This window comes from Cetorhinus maximus, chromosome 20, assembly GCF_964194155.1.
Source record: "Cetorhinus maximus chromosome 20, sCetMax3.hap1.1, whole genome shotgun sequence".
In the NCBI taxonomy this organism is placed as follows: Eukaryota; Metazoa; Chordata; class Chondrichthyes; order Lamniformes; family Cetorhinidae; genus Cetorhinus; species Cetorhinus maximus.
In genome coordinates, this window is record NC_135898.1 from 60,380,779 (window position 1) to 60,401,145 (window position 20,367).

Here is a 20,367-nt window from a genome sequence, read left to right on the forward strand (position 1 = left end):
TACCTTGCAACATAAGCAGTACTAGCAGGGATAACATCACAAACAGGCCATTTGGCCCAACAGGTCCATAGGAGTGTTTATGCTCCACACAAGCCTCCTACCACTTCTCTTCATCTAACCCCATCAACATATGCTTGAATTCCTTTCTCTCCATGTGCTCATCCAGCTCTTTCTTGAATGCATCAATGCTATTCACTTTAATTACTCTGTGGTAGCAAATCCACATTCTAACCGTTCTCTGGGTAAAGAAGTTTCTCTTGAATTCTTCATTGCATTTATTAATGACTCTTTTTTATATTTATGATTCCTAGATCTAGTATTGCCTGCAGTTGGAAACATCATCTCTGCCTACCTTATCAGACCCGTTCTCTAGATCAATCTTTTTTTTTAAAAAAAGGCCCAGCCTGTTACAATATTTCCTGATATATACAAATCTCTCAGTTCTGGCAATTGTTTCTTGCCTCTTTTGCAGTGTCTCAATATCCTTTTTTATATTATGGAGACCAGAACTATTTACAGTATTTCAAGGTTCTGTACAAGTTTAACATAACTTCTCTGCTTTTCAATTCTATCCCTCCAGAAATGAACTGAGATTTAAAAAAAAGCAAATGCTATGTTGATTGATTGGTGTATCTGTATCCTCAGCTTCTTCTGCTCGCTTATTTTCCAACAAGTATGTGTTCTCATTATTCCTACCAAAATTTATTACCTTGCAATTATCTATATTGAAGATCATTTGCCAATGACACAATCATTCTGCAAGTTCATGAATTTCTTCTTATATCGTGTCGCAGTCCTCCAGTTTTAACTGCACTCTAATTTCTTAGCCAGGGTTTTAAAATTGTACTTTTGATTCGAGTTCAAATTGTTTATTAAATGAACTGATTCTTGTAAAAAAAAATCAAGTGATCATTGCTAGTCAATAAATCTAAAAGAAAAAAGCTAAATCCTATCTTGTCTTCTAGCATTAGAAATTTCAACACAGGCTTGTGAGCAGCACTATGTGGACATATTGATTTAAATGTGCATCCTCTCTCTCCAATAGTTACTCTAATCACAGCTGCCTGCTGTGCTGCTTGTGCAGAATAACCCAGGCATAGGACAAACAAACAGTATAGAATAAACAGATTAACAATGCTTTAATTTATTTAACATGGAAGGCAAAACAAAATTAAATAGAATCAAAACGGGCCCCGGATGAACTCATTAGGTCAATATTGTGGTACAATGCAAATTCTCTTCAATTCTTTACATGAGTCCCTGTTCTTTGTCAGGAAAGCTGAAAGATTCAGACATTTCCCCCTAGGGAAAAAGAAAGCAACTTTCACTATTTGTTGTTAGGTAACACCATCGGCAAACCCCAAGAGATTAGCCTTCGGTAAAGACATGGTACGGGATCAGAACCTATGGTACCCGCAAAAATGTATATTTACTTGGAGAAAATATACTGAAAATATGGAGGCTGTATAAATTATAACTATATAAAGACCAGGATCTCCCTATAATATTTAAAGATTCTGTCAAATACTCCAGCCGAAAATGCTTATAAAAATTGTTTAAAAATTCACCAATTTATAAACAAACTTTATTTTTATTAATAGAACTTGCAGGTATTTCCTGAATATCAACTATTATGCACTACCAAAATCTAAAATAGGCACTTTTATAATCAATTTTCTATTTGTAAACTTTAGCAAGGTAAGCAAAAGGGATGCTGCGACTGGCCTCAGCATCCCTAGGCTAGACATTGGGAAGTGGAGTAGGAAAGAGGTAGGTTCCCATTCAGCGGGATATGAAAAGTATGTATGTGGACAGGATCCAACATGGCTGTGATGACTCCTTCTCACCATGATCAAATATACCACCAAATCCACCTTCTAGAAAGATCAGCATTCCATTAGCCTTTTTGAATATCTTCTGTACCTGTTTGCCACATTTTAAATGTACCTGGACCCCTCCTCCACCACCATCCCTGCCCAAGTCTCTGGAACTCAATTCTTTCTAGTTTCCCCCCCACCCCCAAATTTAAAAAGTACCATACTCTACACTATGTCTAAAGTGGATGATCTCACATTTATCGACATTGAAATCCATTTGCGACACTTTCCCTCTCCCACCCCCATTCACTTAACCTATATTTGGGTCATTGGCAAATTTGAATATGTGGCTTTCTATCCTATTTATAAAAGCTGTTAATTAAAACAGTGAATAGTTGAGGGCCCAACAGCTAACTTACAGGACACCATTAGTCACATCTTGCCTACCTGCCCATTAATCACCGCTACTCCATCTCCTGTTCAGCCTATTGAGCTTCAACTTTAACCAGTAAACTCGAGGGACTTTATCAAATTGCTTCCAGAAGTCCATATAGACAACATCCATAGATATAACTCTGTCCACCTCTTCAAAATTAAACCAGATTAGTCAGACATGACTCACCCTTTACAAATTCATGTTGGTTCTCTGATCAGCTGAAAACTTAGGGTATTTAGTAACATTATCCCTAAATTTAGACACGAGTAGCTGCCCAACAGACGTTAGACTAATTTGCCTAAATTCCCTTGTTTCCCCTCTCACTTTTCTTAAACATGAGCAATTTTACAATCAAAAGGAACAGTTACTGAAGAGAATTTTGCCAAATTATAATTAGGGCACACTGCACCATGCACCTGCATCTTTAGGGTGAAATAAACCAGAGGAAAGTAAATTATTTTCTCATTTTGTTTCATTTTTTCCATCAACTCTTATGTGCCATCTTCCTTTCAGTCTCATACACACATTTAATAGCTTGTTCATGTTTTAAGTACATAAATAATAGACCGAGCAATGGAGGAGTAATTAGGTAATTGGCAACCCAGAAAATATATATTTTAAGTTTACTTTAAACAAATTGATTGTAGACTAACTTTTATTATAGTTTTACACAGAATTGAGATAAAAGTTACCATTCAAAAACCGATCAATTTTTAATAGCTTTATTAATACAAATAACATTAAGTTTGCTTATGCTGACCCCTGGCAAAATGACAAGCAAAATCATATTGGTTTTTACATTTACATCCACATATGTTACACTGAAATGGATTCTCATAACCATGGCACCCCATGTGAATAGTGTAAAGGATATTGTCTGCAAAATACATGTCACAGTGTTGGCAGTGATGCAGAAGCTGGGGGTCCTGGACTTGAATCGGAGGAGCAGGGGTGCTAGGTTGGCTGTTCGTCATGCATGGTGAGCTCATGTGAGCACTACGCTCACTATTCGGGCCTGGAACAGGACTGAAGGTTCTTTGATTATGCACAGGATGTCGATCAGGGCTAGCATTGGATGAGCTCTGAGCCACACTAGAAACTACAGTGGTAACTATTGGTGCCATAGACTGTGGTATCAGATACGGTTTCTCATCCCTGCATATCACATCAGAAGATGCTGGAGTTTGGTCATCTTGTGAAAGGCTGGAAAGCTGGCCAGCTAAAGCAGACAGCTGGTTTAATGGATTATCCACCATCATGTCCTGTACATCCCTTGAGATTCCACTAGTCTGTGCTTTTGTCAGACCCTCATAAGATTCAGCTGAGATGTTATGAGAAAACTCATCAAGGTAATCTGTCTTCTGCGCCACCATCGGAGGACTGAAATTACTCAGAGGTCTTCTTCCATAACTCAAGGAGTAGCTGGATTTTTTTTGCAAAATTCCCATCATTCTCTTATTGGTCAGTGATGTCCTGCGTCCTTTCAGAGGAAGTAGTTTATGCCTGCGCCTGCGATGGTGGGATAAATTACTTTGATCACTGCAGCGAAAGGAGCAAAGCTCACATTTGTATGGTTTTTCACCTCTATGTGAGCGCATATGTGCTTCAAGGTGACGCTCATAAGCTGAAGCAAATGGACATAAATGGCATCTGTGGGGTTTCTCACCTGCATGAAAAAGAACAGATCAGCAAAGTTATTCCACTTTTCCTCTTAAAAACTTAGTACCTTAAGATCTGAAAGCTTTCTCCTTCAGGTTGCAAATACTACTCGGCTTCCTAAATGGATCAGTGAGTAGTTGATACTGAGCCAAGCGAAAGAAAGAAAGCTTCAAGATTAGACCCTTGTCTGTGTTGAGCTAGCTGATCTCAGCACAAGCAGTATTAAAAAAAATGACCTCTGTTTCTAGGGAGGGAGGGTCCAAGATTACTCTTTGAAATTATTCAGTAATCCATACTGGGAAATACAAGTATATGGAGATGTAAAGAGAGGACCAGTCAGCTTGACCCAATGAGTCTCAAAGAAAAAAAACGAATATTTGTATGAGAAAAATTCCATGGACACCTATGGAATTGTACACCAGCAGAACCATTGTATGCAGTAAAGGGAAAAGTAAAAGGAAAAGTGCAAAAAAAAATGACAGGTAATATACTTAGTTTGAATAGTACAACAGGTCCTGTTTTACCAAGGCTATTTTTCATCCTGTAGCCCAGTCAAAAACTTGACTCTTTACATGTGACTACTAAAGTAGGAATTTGTACCATTTAAAAATGATTGGTCACAGGACCAGTGTGGAGAAAGGAACATTGCTCTGGCTAATCACATTATAGAACTCCATTTTGGAGCAGGAAATGTGCAACGAATTAATCAAAAGTTCAATTATGTCCAATAATAGCAACATAGAATAAATGTGCAATTACAGATCAAGAAAGTTATTTTCTTCTTCTTCACTTCTACCAGATTTTTTTTAAAAGAAGTTGAGAAAGAAAGGGTCTTCAGAAGCAATCATTCTCTCAACTCCCACATCAATAATAGGAAGCCCCACAGAAATACCATCAAGCAGCTGCACAGGTGCTCTCCATTTTACAGTAACAACTGACTGTGACAATTTAATAAACAAAACCTTTTTTAAAATGGCATGGTGACCTGAAGTTTGCATTAAGAACAATGGTTGAGGCTAACAAATTTCAGTTATAATGGCCTAAATCAGAAAGCAACTTGCAACAATCTCACATGTATTTAAATGAGGAATCCAGAAGTTGCTGTCAGAAATACTCAGCTCCTCCACTGTTGCTCTGCATCAGTCCTTGCAGATAGATTCAACATCACTAATGGTATCAAGTTGTGATAGTTACCCAATAAAAAAAAAGATAGAAAACATTAGGCTCAGTGCATTCAAGAGCAGATGAAGTTTTAATGGCAGGATAAGTGATAATCACTGCCAAACAACCTTCCTGGCCCCAACAAGTGTGACATCTTATTCTTTCAAAGTGTTTGATATTGTTAAATATTTTTCACATTCTGTTTCTCATCTCTTTTAATCCCATCTTTCCCAATCTTAATTCCACTTTCTGCACAATTTTACATGGAATTAAATTAATTCATACTTCTCACTTAAGGCTTCCTGGTTTATACCAGGAATTCTTCAGTCCAATTTGAAGAGCCTTGCTGTTTTTTTGCCCTGTTTAGACACCCAGATCGCCTGGAGAGGGCATCATATTAGACATAATCTCCTAGTTGTATAACTTGCTTCAAAAACTCACTAAAAGTTTGTGGGCAGCTTTCAAGTGTTATGAATGGCAAGCACCATTCCTGTCACTGACCAGAAGTCCAGATCAATACATCAGGAACAAATACCTCCTAAGGTTGCCTTTTTGGAATTTGGTTTCTACTCTTGTAAATATCACTCAATAGCCATCTTTGGAAAAACCCTACACCCATCATTCTTCACTCTCCAGTAACCCAAAATTACAATCTTATCTGGACAAGATGAGGTCTTTAGTTTACATTTCCAGAGGCCTTGTAGCTTGCACTTCCAGACTGTAACATATATTTCAAATACATTTGGGCTTGCAAAAGTAGTGATATGTTATAAAGCATAAACCCATGAAAATGTTCACCCTAAAGCAACAGCACATAAAGGATTGCTAAGATTATCAAGAGCTGTGTAGTGCTGTAGATTAGCATAATGTCTTTTCACCTCTGGGAGCAGAGTGCATTAAAGCCAGATCAAGAAACTACATGAAATTCCAAGGTGAAGTGAATTTATGCAGTCCCAATCCAGTTGCTAAAGAGGCAAATCAATTTTTAAAAATGGAATAAGACCATCACTGGCAAGGCCAGCATTTGTTGTGCGTCCCTGATTGCCCTCGAGAAGGTGGTGGTGGTGGTGAGCAGTCTTCTTGATCGCTGCAGTTCATCTTGTGTAGGTACAACCAGAGTGCTGTTAGGGAGGATTTTTGACTTAGTGACAGTGAAGGAATGGTGATATAGTTCCAAATCAGGATACTGTGCAGCCAATTTGCAGATGGTGTTCCCACACATCTGCTGTCCTGTCCTTCTAGGTGATAGAGGTTTCAGTTTTGGATGGTGCTGTCGAAGGAGCCTTGGTAAGTTGCTGCAGTGCATCCTGTGGATGGTACACACTGCTGCCATTGTGTCGGTGGTGGAGGGAGTTGAATGTGATGATTAAAGGGATGCCAATCAAGAGGCTGCTTTGTCTTGCATAGTGTTGAGTTTCTTCAGTATTGTTACAGCTGCAGTCATACAGGCAAGTGAAGAATATTCCACTACACTCCTGACTTGTGCCTTTTAAAAAGGTGGACAGTCTTTGTGGCATCAGGAGACAAATTACTTGTTGCAGAATTCCCAGTCTCTGACCTGCTCGTGTAGCCACAGTATTTATACATCTAGTTCAGTTCAGTTTCTGGTCAATGATAACCCTCAGGATGTTGATGGTAGGGGATTCAGTTATGGTAACGCCTTTGAATGTCAATGGTAGATGGTTAGATTCTCTCAGAGATAGTCATTGCCTGGCACTTGTGTGGCATGAATGTTACTTGCCACATATTAGCCCAAGCCTGAATGCTGTCCAGATCCTGCTGCATGCCAGAATGGACTGCTTCAGTATCTGAGGAGTCACAAATAGTTCCGAATGCAGTGCAATCATCAGCAAACATCCCCATTTCTGATTTCATGACGGAGGGAAGGTCATTGACAGAGTAGCTGAAGATGGTTAACACTAGGACACTACCCCAAGGAACTCCTGCAGCAATGTCCTGGGATTGAGGTGATTTTTCTCCGACAACCATTTTCCTTCGTACTAGGTATGACTCCAACCAGTGGTGAGTTTTCAACCCCCGATTCCCATTGACAATTTTGCTAGGGCTCTTCGATGCCACGGGTGGTCAAATGCTGCCTTGATGTTAAGGCAGTCATTCCCAGCTCATGTTGTACTTAAATCAGAGTTTGAGACAAGAAGTAATATGTAACTAGCAAAATTCAAGATTAGAATTTACCCAAAATAAAAAATTTGGTGCCAACAAAACTTTCGTTTTCACAGTAAAACATTTCACAGGAATATTAGCTGGGAAGGAATACTAAAATCAACAATACAAAGGAACTGATGGAGGTTGTTTTCAGGCCTTTTATGAATAGCATCAGTTAACTAGATGGCTAGCATGTCGTTCTGAATAAACGCCAATAGCACAAGTGCAGTTCCTGTTCTGGTTGAGGTAGACTCGTGGCCTGCCTCCTCACCCTGCTCCTGAGATTGGAAGGCAATGGCAAACACTGACAAAAAAATTCCAAGAGAAACTGCTCAGGATGAAGCAGATGATGAACCAAGGACCTACCTTCATGCAGAGCACAAATAAATGAATCGATCAATGGCATGTGGGTAGACACACTATTTCACCTAACCAGTTCTGAGTTCAAACAACTCAATAATTGTGTATGCTAATCACCTGTAGAATCTATTACCTGTGTGCATTCTGGTGTGCTCCATCAGTCGTGCTATCCCTTTGCTAGCATAGTTACAGTACTGACACTTCAGCTTTCCATCAACCGTTCTTTCTGGCCCTTCTCCTATCATTCCACTGCCATCATCAAGAGAAACTTCAACAGAAGCATGGTGGATTCCATTTTGATGATTTTCAGTCCCAGCTGCTAATGAAAATAAAAGCACAACTAAGACAACTTTACAAATGTTTAAAAAGTAGTCCAAATATGATTTCAAAAATACTAAGACCATAGATTAAACAGGAATGCTTGTATATTATGTACACATATACATAAAGGTTAATACTGAAGTTTCTGCAAAACTAAATGGTTGGAATTGCAGAATCGCTCCATGCTCAGATCCAAGCCTTGTACTCCTGTCACATCCAGTTGTGAATGGTGTTGGACCATTAAGTAACTAATGGCTGGGAGGCTTGATGCCATCATTGAGGATGGGGGAAGGTGGAGCAGACATGATAGGAAGCACATCTCAAAGTCAAGTATGACACCAGGGTGGCAAACAACCTGGTTCAGCTTTAGTCAGTTGACAGAAGGATGGAGTCAGTGGCAAGGGAACAAAGTTTGTGGAGCGACCACAGACAATGACTCTGATCTTCCCAATACTCAGCTGGAGGAAATTTCTGCTCATGTAGTACTAGCAGTGTTTGACAATCAATGTGACAAATTGACTAACAACATCCTGAGGGTTCCCATTAGCCAGAAACAGAACTGGATCAACCAAATAAATACTGTGGCTACAAGAGCAGATCAGGAGCTTGGGTTTCTGTGGCAAGTAACTTAAGAGTCATACAGCACAGAAACAGGCCCTTCGGCCCATCATGTCTGTGCCGGCCATGAAGCACCCATCTATTCTAATCTCATTTTCCAGCACTTGGCCTGTATGTTATGGCGTTTCAAGTGCTCATCTAAATACTTAAATGTTTTGAGGGTTCCTGCCTCTACCACCCCCTCAGGCAGTGTGTTCCAGATTCCAACCACCCTCTGGGTGAAAAAAAAACTTTTCCTCAAATCCCCTCTAAACCTCCTGCCCCATACCTTAAATCTATGCCCCCTGGTTGACATCTCTGCTAAGGGGAAATTTCTTCCAAATACCCTATCTATGCCCCTCAATTTTGTCCCTCCTCAGCCTTCTCTGCTCTAAGGAAAACAACCCTAGCCTATCCAGTCTCTCTTCATAGCTGAAGCACTCCAGCCCAGGCATCATCCTGGTGAATCTCCCCTGCACCCTCTCCAGTGCAATCATATCCTTCCTATAGTGTGGCGACCAGAAGTGCACATAGTATTCCAGCTGTGGCCTAACTAGCGTTTTTGCAGCTCCAACATAACCTCCATGCTTTTATATTCTATACCAGGGCTAATAAAAGCAAGTACCCCATACACCTTCTTAACCACCTTACCTAACTGTGCTGCTGCCTTCAGGGATCAATGGACATGTTCACCAAGGTCCCTCTAATCCTATGTAATTTCTTGGGTCCTACCATTCATTGTGTATTCCCTTGTGTTAGTCCTCCCAAAATGCATCACCTCACACTTCTCAGGATTAAATTCCATTTGCCACTGCTCTGCCCATTTTACCAGCCCATCTATATCGTCCTGTAATCTAAGGCTTTCCTCCCCACTATTTACAACACCACCAATTTTTGTGTCATCTGCGAACTTACTGATCATACCTCCTATATTCATGTCTAAATCATTAATGTACACTACAAACAGCAAGGGTCCCAGCACTTATCCCCACAGTACACCACTCATCACAGGCTTCAAAATCGCAAAAACGGCCTTTGACCCTCTGCCTCCTGTCACTAAGCCAATTTTGGATCCATTTTGCCAAATTGTCCTGGGTTCCACAAGCTCTTACCTTCTTGACCATTCTCTCATGCAGTTCCTTGTTAAAAGCCTTACTGAAGTCCATGTAGACTACATCAACTGCACTACCCTCATCTACACAACTAGTCACCTCCTCGAAAAATTCAATCAAAACTTATCCCCTGACTCCCCAAAGCCTGTTGACCATCTACAAGTCAAGTCAGGAGTGTGCTGAAATACTCAACTTGTTTGGATTAGCGCAGCTCCAACACCACAAGAAGCTTGACACTATCCAGGGAAAAGCCCGCTTAATTGGCACCCCATCGACCACCTTCAGCATTCAAACCCTTCACCGCCAACACAGTGAAAACAATGCATACCATCTATACAATGCACTGCAGCAAATCACCAAGGCTCATTCAACAGCACCTTCCAAACCCATGACCTCTGCCGCCTAAAAGGACAAGGGCAGCAGATGCATGGGAACACCACCACCTGCAAGTTCCCCTCCAAGTCATACACCATCCTGACTTGGAACCGTATCACTGTTCCTTCACTGTCACTGGATCAAAATCCTGGAATGCCCTTCTTAACAGCACTAAGGGTGTACCTACACCACATCGCCTGCAGTAGTTCAAGGTTGTGGCTCACAACCACCTTCAACAGCAATTAGAGATGGGCAATAAATGCTGGCCTAGCCAATGATGCCCACATTTCGTGAACAAATAAAATAATTAGTAGTGGAACAGTCAAGAGAGGTAGCGGTGAGAAAGGATTGTGTAAACAGCATATATGTTGAACCAATGTGTTTTCGAATGATGCCACTGAGGGGCAGCATGGATATGAGAAATAAGAATTGGGGTGGGGGGTGGGGGAGGAGCTGGTGGTGGCGGCCAAGAATAGATCTTCAGGGTCCCCAGAGGTGACAGTGCAGGAGCAGGAAGTGAACCAGATGATTTTCTGGATAAGACTAGATAGTTCAGAAACCAGGCAAGTATAGTCCCACCAAGTTAGATAACAGAAGAGGCATTGGAGGAAGATGGTTGAGAAGTTGAAAAGTATGAGGAGGGATAGTTTACCATAGTCACAGTCACATTGGTTGAAAGTTGTGACTTTGACAAGGAACTGTGGCAGGGACAGAAACCTGATTCAAACATGAGGCAACAGCACGTTTAAGGATCTGTAAAGAAAATAAGGTTGGAGATGGAGGTATTTTACAAACTTACTAAATTGAATGTTTAGTAATGTTATCCTCCTCAGTTTGCTTCTACTACAACGCACTTAGTGTTTTTTATTTGTTTTAATTACACAACATCCTAATACAGCATCCGCAGTAGTTTTTTGTTTTTATCCTAATACCTCAGTTGGTAAAGGTACCAAAATGATTTGGACCAGATAGGTCTCAGGTTCAATCAATGGTCTGTTCTGCTAGTGGGATGCAACAACTGGATCAGGTTGACTATTTATGATCACTATTCAATAATCCCTAAAGGCGTCTGAGTATGGATATTGCACAAGGATAACTTTGAATTTGACTGCAATTGAACAGCTAATGCCCAGCTTCAGCATAAAGTAATGAAGTACTGAAAGGCTGTCAGAACTCATAAGACATTAATTCCAGAAGCAAGAGAAAGTTGGAAAAATAAATGTACAAATTCAATACACCTTCATATTATACAACAAGCATTAAAATGTACTTCACAGAAATGAAAGGTCAACTGCATTTGAAAAATTTAGATTTCTTAACAGGAAGTATGTTTTTACATGCAGATATATTGACTATGCACAAACCATTTAACTGTTAATTTATGAAACATTTAAATTCATAAAAAGCTAATTCTTCTACACTGCAGGAACTCAATGCCACACTATAAGATGGTATCAGTATTATATTGACACAGTAAAATATAGCCAAACAGGCATGATAAAATTGCACAAACTAGGAATGCTGACCGTCATAACTCGTCAGCATGATATGACAATCTTTTTTTTTTAAATGAAGTTTTTCAAGGATTAATTCCAAGAATTACAAAATACATGAAAAATGTGCATTTTAAATTCTTCTACATACTGCATCTCTGCTAAGTGACAATGTGTAGATATACCAGCAAGTCCTTGTTTGACTGTACCATCAAGCATAGAAATTCTTGGGAGTTTGTTACAAGCCTGAAGTACAAAGTAAGCAAATCAAGGTTTCTAGCTTAAAGAACCATTTGAACCTTTGGATTTTGCTCCATGGTTGGCATTTTAACAATTCCCTTCTAAGTTTGAGTTTGAATGGCCTACTCCTGTTGTGTTAATTTTCTCACGCACACATTTTCTTTTCTTACCAGGTTGAAGTAATTCTGGCTCCTTTTCATTACACACTGAACCGGAAATCATGTTTACATGTTGTGTTTGCTGAGTGAGATACTCTTGAAAATCCTTGACAAAGTCTACAGAATCATTTCTCTTTTCTCGCATATTCTTACTCTTGACTGAAGCTTAATTCCTTAAGAAAAAAAAGTTTCAATGTTAAGTGTTTCATATCCACCGTGTTACTAGACAACAATATTAAACAATTCAGTACGTACTTGAAAATATATTCAGATCTGAATAATGCAAGAATGCTCAGTTTTATGCAACCAGAAGTAGAAAGTGTAAATTTCTCCATTCATTCAATCCATTTTTTGGTTCTACCAGATTTCTTTCTCCCTCCCAGGATTGGGACAAATTCTGAAAACATAGAATATCAAGCTCCAAATTATAGCTCATATTGTAGTTTTTAAAATTAAAGTTGCAGTTGTTACATTGATTTACAATCAACAGTACCAGAGTTACATTAAACAAATAACAATGGAACATAGGAACAGGCCATTGAGCCTGCTCCACCATTCAATACAGTCATGGCTGCTCATCCACTTCAATGCCTCCACGCCGCCGCCTGCCCTCTCCCCAACACCCCGTAATGTCATTGGCATTTAGAAATATGCCAATCTCTGCTTTAAATATACTCAGCGACTGAGCTGCTTCCACAATTCACAACCACCCCATCCCCAAGTAAAATAAAATTTCTCCTCATCTCAGTCCTAAGTGGCTTCCCCCTTATTTTGAAATTGTGTCCCTTGGTTCAAGACTCCCCAACCAGGGGAAACATCTTACCTACATCTACCCTCTCCATTTCTAAATATTTTAATTCTAGTAAATATAGGCCCAGTTTCTCCAATCTCTATTCATAGGACAGTCCCACCATCCTAGGAACAAGTTTGGTGAACCTTTGTTGCACTCCCTTGATGCCAATAATATCCTTCCTAAGATAAGGGAACCAAAACTGCACATAATACTCCAGATGCAGTCTAACAATTGAAGCAAGACTTCGCTATTCCTGTGCTCAAAGTCTCTTGCAATAAAAGCAAACATACCATAAGCCTTCTTAATTGCTTGCTGAACCTGCATGTTAGCTTTCAGTGACTTATTGATGAGGACACCCAGGTCCCTTTGTACATCTACATTTTCTAATCTCTTACAATTTAAGAAATACCCTGCATATCTGTTCCTCCTACCAAAGTGGATAACCTCACATTTTTCCACATTACATTCCATCTGCTATGTCTTGCCCACTCACTAAGTCTGTCCAAATCTCCTTGAAGTTGGTTTGCATCTTCCTCACAACACATTCCCACCTAGCTTTGTTTCACCCGCAAACTTGGAAACATTACTTTTGGTCCCTAATCCAAATCATTGATATATATTGTGAACAGCTGGGGCCCCAAGTACTGACCCTTGCGGTACCCCACTAGTCACAGCCTGCCAACAAGGACCTGTTTATTCATACTGTTTTCTGCCTGTTAATCAATCCTTAATCCATGCCAATATATTACTTCCTATCTCATGTGCTTTAATTTTACTAACCAACCTCCTGTGGGGGAGGGAACTTTATCAAAAGCCTTCTGAAAATCCACATATACTATGCCCACCAACTCCCTTTTATCAATTGTGTTAGTAACATCCTCAATAAAATCCAACAGGTTCATCAAACATGATTTCCCATTCATAAATCCATGCTGACTATTCCCAATTAAATCATTATCCAAGTGTCCATTTATCACATTCTTGCTATGATAGATTCTAACATTTTGCCTATTACTGATATAAGGCTGACAGGTCTGCAGTTCCCCAGTTTTTTCTCTCCCTCCCTTAAATAATGGAGTGACATTTGCTACCTTCCAATCTGCAGGAACTATTCCTGAATCCATAGAATTTTGGAAGATGATCACCAATGCATTCACTGTCTCCATAGCTACCTCTTTCAACATTCTGAAATGTAAAATATCAGGTCCTGGGGATTTATCAACCTTAAGTTCAATTAATTTCTCCAATATACTCTTCTTACTAATCCTAATTTCCTACAAATCCTCCTTCATCCTAGTCCATTGGATCTCTAATTCTGGGAGATTTCTTGTATCTTCCTCAGTGAAGAAAAAGTAATCATTTAGCTTCTCTGCCATTTCTCTATTCCCCATTAGAAATTCTCCTGACTCTGCCTGTAATGGACCCATATTTGTCTTAGCCAAACGTTTTCTTTTTCCATTCCTATAGAAGTTTTTACAATTTTTTTGCTAGTTTATATTCATATTTTATTCTCCCTTTCAGTTTCTTGATCCTCCTTTGCTGTATTCTAAAATCCTACCAATCTTCAGATCTACTACTATTTCTGGCAACTTTATAGGCCTTTTCTTTTAAAATTTTATACAATCTTCAACTTCCTTTGTTAGCCACGGTTGACTGACGTTTTGGGTTTTTGTGCCTTGAAGGAATGTATAATTGCTGTCAACATAAAATAATTCTTTAAAGACCATCCATTGCCTATGTACCATCATACCTCTTAACGTATTTTCCCAATCCAGCTCAGCCAATTTGTCCCCCATACCTTCAAATTTCCTTTGTTCAAATTTAACACCTTGGCTTCAGTTTGAACTACTGTTATGATATGGCAGGTGGTAATTGCTGGGCTGACCAAATCCCAAAGGGAAACTTGGCCAAGCTATCACAATGATTTGCAATTTGTATTTTTATTACAAGGTATTTGCACTAAAGTCAGAAGTAGAGTCCATTGTCACATTCTGGAAATTTTAAAGATTAAATTAAAACATTTATTAACAAAAGAAAAGAAAACTTGAACACGCAAGGTAACAGTTTAATTTAGTCTTACAACGTTTCCCAAAAGATTTCTACTGAACTAGACTCCCAAATAAACCCCATTTTCCAGGCAATAGTCCAAATAGATTCTTAATCTATAAAACATCCAGTAATATTACCATACAGCACCCACTATTGCTATAAGGAAGGTATTTCACAGCTTCTCTTCCTCTCACTCGACCATGTAATTCCAAGGCTTTTAACAAAACCTTGCCTTCTGGAACACTTCTCTGGGGTGGCTAGAAGCTGATACCTCAGTGCACTCTTCAGGATCTTAAATGGCCACTCACCATACAGTTTTCAATCTTTCCTTAAATATATTTCTCCCCTTTGATCTCTAAATTCCATTGTTTCAACCTTGCTTTGGAAGTTACTTTTCTCAGAATATAAAAATATCTCATGTTGTCCTTATGGCCAGCACGTTCGACAGAAATAAAGTTAATAACTTTGCTTTATTCATCTACAATTTTGCCAGTTGTAAAACATCCTATCATACCTCTGAAATTCAAACAGCTGTCAGCTTGTCTACAAATACAAGAGTTAGCTCTATCCTATTTACTTGTCTTACTTAACTCATCCATTTCAAAATGCCTGCTTTTACACTTAACCCCTTTGATGATTCAAACCTTGCAGTCCAACTGCTTTCAGTTTAATTAAATTAGTCACACAAGCCTGCTTCAGTATCCCACAGTAATATTAGCAAAAAATATTTTCTTTACACCATCCCATTTTCAAACAATGAAAAATTCTCTCATAATATGGTCACTCATCCCGAAAGGTTTTTAAAAAAAAATTAATTAACCCTTTCTCGTTACATATACTAGATCTAAAATAGCCTGTTCTCTAGTCGGTTCCTCAACATACTGCTCTAGAAAACCATCGCTAACACTCCAGAAACTCATCCTCCAGCATTAGCATTCATTAGGTTTACCCAGTCTACATGCAAATTGAAGTCATCCATGATTACTTATTACCCATGCTACATGTTACTCTAATCTCCTGATTAATACCATGTCCCACACTACCATTACTGTTTGGTGGCCTATAAAGAACTCCTACCAATGTTTGCGGTTTCTTAGCTCCACCCAAACAGATTACACATTTTGTTCTTCCAATCAGAGATCCTCCCTCACTAATGTACTGATCCCATCCCTTATTATTAGCGCAGCACTACCTCCTTTTCACCTATTCTTCCTGAATGTAGAATATTCAGTTCCCAGACTCAGTCACCCTGTAACCACTTCTCCGTAATGGCAATTATATCATACCCATTTACCTCAATCTGCGCCCTTAAATCATCTATCTTGTTGCGAATGCTGCATGCATTCAGGTAGAGTGCCCTTAACTTAGTGTTTTTGAAATTATTCCACATTTTAAGCCTAGTTGATGGTCGCCTTTGTTTTGCCTGCCTACTAATTTTGCTTGGTACTTTTCTACTTCCTGTTACCAGCTTTACCTCCTTCAATTTGAGCTATCCCTTAGGTTCCCATCCCCCTAACAAGCTAGTTTAAACCCTCCCCAACAGCATTACCCAATCTTCTTGCAAGGACATTTGTCCTGGCCCTGTTAAGATGTAACCTGTCCACCTTGTACAGGTTCCACATGCCCCAGAGCTGGTCCCAATGCCTCAAATCTGATGCCCTCCCTCCTACACCAATTTTCCAGCCACATGTTCAGTTGATCAATCCTCCTATTCCTATGCTCAACACATGGCACTGGAAATATGAGATTACTGCTCTGAGGTCCTGCTTTTTAGCTTCCTTCCTAACTCCCTGAAATCTGCTTTCAGGACCTCATCCCCCTTCCTTACTACGTCATTGGTATCAATGTGGACCATGATATCTGGCTGTTCACCCTCCCCCAGACTCAGATCAGACCTGAACTGCTGAATATTTCCAGCAGTTTTTGCTTTTATTTCAGATTTACAGCATCCACCATATTTTGCCTCCTGATGTACGTTGCCTGTTTATAAATTATATTTTATTGATATATTTTACTCCTTTGGTAAATTAATGTGTGTGAATTTTGAGAATTGGAACATCACCATTCACAAACTTTTTAAAAATACTTGCACAGAGCACAAAGTGCCAAATGGAATTTTCCCAAGCACTTTTTATAACCAGGTTTACCAATATTTTGGAGCTACATTTAAGGGGTGTCAAATCAAAGTAGGTTGCTACTGTTATATCACTGCACAGCAGAAATTACCATGCTGTAACATGAGAAAATATAACTGCACCTTAACAAAAATTCCTTTCAAAATTTCCTATACAATTTCAGGAATTGTTTTTTACTACTCTGTACTGTAGAGCATAGTGAAGTTCAATTGAAACAAATGTATATTAAATACAGCACAATACTCCATGAAATCATAATGTTATACAATTCTACTTCATGAACTAAGTATACCATTGTTCTCAGTCACAACAATTTATTTTGTTTAGGAGGAATTTTATTTTTTAATAGAAAGTATTTTATGCCTGGATGATTACTAGTTATTATATAGTTAGCTGCAAACCCTTGTAAAATTTTAGGTGTCTTCCTAAATGCACCCTTGGAATACAGTGCAGGACAGTACAATCTGTCTGTACTATGGAAATGTTTTATCAGCTTTATTGCTGGTCTCAGCAGAAGTGCCAGTGGCATCTTCTCTGTTGTCATTTTCACCCAAATTCAAAATGCATCAGCAAGATATAAAGTTATATTCATAATGTGATCAGCATCACCACCTTGCTGGATCGCCTCCCTCTTTATTCACACACATTAAGCATATAAATCAGATTAATTACTACAGTCTTCATGTTCCCTAGCATATCCATAGGGAGATCACAATTAAAATCCAGGAACTGTATTATGCAAGCCAATAAAGCCCAGAAATGTCTTTGTGATGTCTCTTGAATAATCTCTGATTTACCCATAATAGAAGTTTAGCCACAAATCAAGTTAATAGAGTGGTCCTTGTGCTTTCTCTGTTGTCAGATTACTGTTGCCCAGTAGAGTTGTACAGAGCCAGAACTCTCAGGTGGAACACTGAACAAATTGGTATTTTTCTCTTGCTCGAAGTTCCAACGCCTTGTTATCCACCCCAACTCCTGCTATCTGGTAAAGCTTAACCAGACATTTGCACAATATAGTCCTGTTACTACTCTGGACTAGCTTCCACATCATCCACCTTTACCCTTACCCAAACCCTATGGCTGCTGAAATCCTGATGTTATTAGCTCTAGATTTAGCTTTTCCCAAATCCTCCTCTTCAGCCATTGCAAGCTCCAATTTTCCAGCCTATTGTTTGTTCCATCCCCCAGTGAAAATAATGTGTTTATAAACCCTAGCAGTCTCACCTGGCCTTACTCCTTCAGCCTCCTCAGCTACATGCCCCAGCCTGCAGCCTTTGGCTCTCCAACTCTAATGCATTTTCCCTGCATGTTGGCAGTACAGCCTTCCTCAGTACTGTCCTACTCTCTAGAATTCCCTATCTAAGCCCATCTGTTTGCTACTTCTACCTGCTACCCATCTTTAAAAGCACCCACAATGTCTATGACAAGAATTGGAACATTTACTATTTTACAGGTATATTTAACAGCATCACATCACTGAATTCCACACCAACATCATCCTAGAGGTCACCATTAACCAGAAATATGGCTTAGTCACATAAATACTACAACTGCAAGAACATGTCAGTCTTTGGGAATTTTGCGATGAGTATCTCACCTCCTGATTCCCAAAAGCCTTTCCACCAACAAGACACAAGTCAGTAATGTGATGGAATGCTTGCCTGGATAACTGCAGCTCAACAACAGTCAAGAAACTTACCATCCAGGACAAAGCAACCTGCTCGATTGAGACAAAACATCTACCACCTTAATCATTTACTCTCCTGAGCCATGGTGTGCCTGTGATGAAATGTGTACCATCTACAAGATGCACTGCAGCAACTCACTAATACTCCATTGGCAGCATCTTCCAAACCTGTAACCTCAACCATACAGAACAAAAGGCAGCAGGCATATGCAAACACCACCACCTGCAGGTTCCTTTCCAGGACACCATCCTGATTTGGAACTATATCATCTTGGAACTTCCTTCCAAGCAGCACTGTGGGGTGTACCCTACATCAGCTCACCAACTTCAAGAGCATTTAGCAATGGGTAATAAATGTTGGCTTTGCCAGCAATAAATAAATAAATAAAAAACGCAAGCCACTGTAGTTAACTAGTCTGTAGAACTATGGTGCACTTACATTTAAAAAAAAATACACTGGCCCTTTTGTTTTCTTTTGCATCTTTGAGCTAGCTTTTAACACAAGGGCTTTCACAGGCCCTGGCTACCATAAACATTTCTTTGTCCCCCTCACAGACCTCTAAATGTGGAATGGCTGAATGCACAGAGGCAACGACATATCTTCCGGCTACTGGCTCAGGCCAGTTAGCTACTTGCTTTGTGGCTTTTAAAAAAAAAATAACGGTGATGTTTATTTACGTTGGGCGGTACTTTCTATAGGCTTTGAGGGGGGTGGGGGGGGGGGGGGGGGGGGGAAGGAAGGTGCTTCATATTAAGTTTTGTACGTACACGTCATAACTAGATTAACTGCTACATTTTTGCCTTCTCACTGGAAAAAGTGACTTGCAACAGTCACTCCTTCAGCCCTCCGAAACAAAGATAAACATCATCCTTGGCATCAGAGGCACTCGCATTTTTAAAGCTATACAATGTCTATTTTTTAAAAATACGTTATAAAATTAGATCAGCTTAAAATACCAGTGGTCCACGATCAACTATGTAAAGGAAGAGTGATCCTTTTGCCATTCTAGTCAGCCCTCCTATATGGCGGGAGCCCTCAGTTCCAGTTTACAAATGGCTGTTGTGGTGACTCCAACAACCCGGCCCCAACCGAGAGCCCGCCCCTTCCCTCGCACCCATTGGTTCAAGTTAGAGAAACGTCACTGGAGCGCCGTTTTCTATTGGTCGATCGGAACATCACTCAGAGCACTAGGCTCAAAGTTAACATTGAAGCGGGCCGCGTTATTTTGAAATATCGACAGACAAAAAACCCTATAACTATAGAAACACAAAATAAAGGCGTAAAAGAAACGTGGGTTACGTATGGGGGGGGCGGGGGTTGTTGTCAGGATCATCAGTCTATTTATCTCCCCCTCCCCCTAACGTTTCTCACAAGTTGTGCTTTCGGTCGAAGGCAGAGGCGGCTCGAGCCCTTTCGGTTATTTTTCAAACGGTCCATCCGGGGCTGCTGGATTCTTAAAGCGGGATCAGGCCACTGCCGGGGGGGTGGGGGGGTGAAGGAAAGAGTTCTCCTCCTCCTCCTCTTCCATACCTTCAGCTTAATTCCATCCACTTGAAAGCAGCTTCAAAACAGCAAAACATAGCGGGGCTCCCGCTGAAGAGAAAATGACGGGCAAGCGCTTGTAGTCAGGAGCGGGAGTCCGCTTGCTTTTAATGACTGTCCAAGGAAGGAAGCCTTCTCTAGCTGGTTGCCTTAGCCGCAGTCCCCGAAGACGAAGGGAACAAAAGGCCGACGTCGATGTCACAGTTGAGCCGGGACACATACATGGGCAGCCAGATGGAAGTGACATCAGCGGATGGGGCCCGGC

At 40.0% G+C, this 20,367-nt stretch overlaps 1 protein-coding gene across 6 annotated transcripts; it reads right to left on the reverse strand.

Annotated features, from left to right (window-relative positions):
• Positions 1-2,707: 2,707 nt before the first annotated feature.
• On the reverse strand, positions 2,708-20,365 carry LOC144694424 (zinc finger protein Pegasus-like). 6 transcript variants are annotated; one of them, XM_078564812.1, is made up of 5 exons: positions 20,091-20,364; positions 12,151-12,292; positions 11,908-12,068; positions 7,733-7,918; positions 2,708-3,919 (listed from the first exon to the last, which is right to left on the reverse strand). In XM_078564812.1, the coding sequence occupies exons 3-5, from the start codon at positions 12,038-12,040 to the stop codon at positions 2,994-2,996; spliced, it is 1,245 nt and encodes a 414-aa protein (XP_078420938.1). In that variant the 5' UTR covers positions 12,041-12,068; positions 12,151-12,292; positions 20,091-20,364; the 3' UTR covers positions 2,708-2,993. The 6 variants fall into 6 exon arrangements, with proteins under 6 accessions (XP_078420938.1, XP_078420939.1, XP_078420941.1 ...); XM_078564813.1 differs by lacking the exon at positions 20,091-20,364 and adding an exon at positions 18,999-19,098; XM_078564815.1 differs by lacking the exon at positions 12,151-12,292 and having other exon boundaries at positions 7,733-7,915; positions 20,091-20,365.
• Between the last annotated feature and the right edge of the window lie 2 nt (positions 20,366-20,367).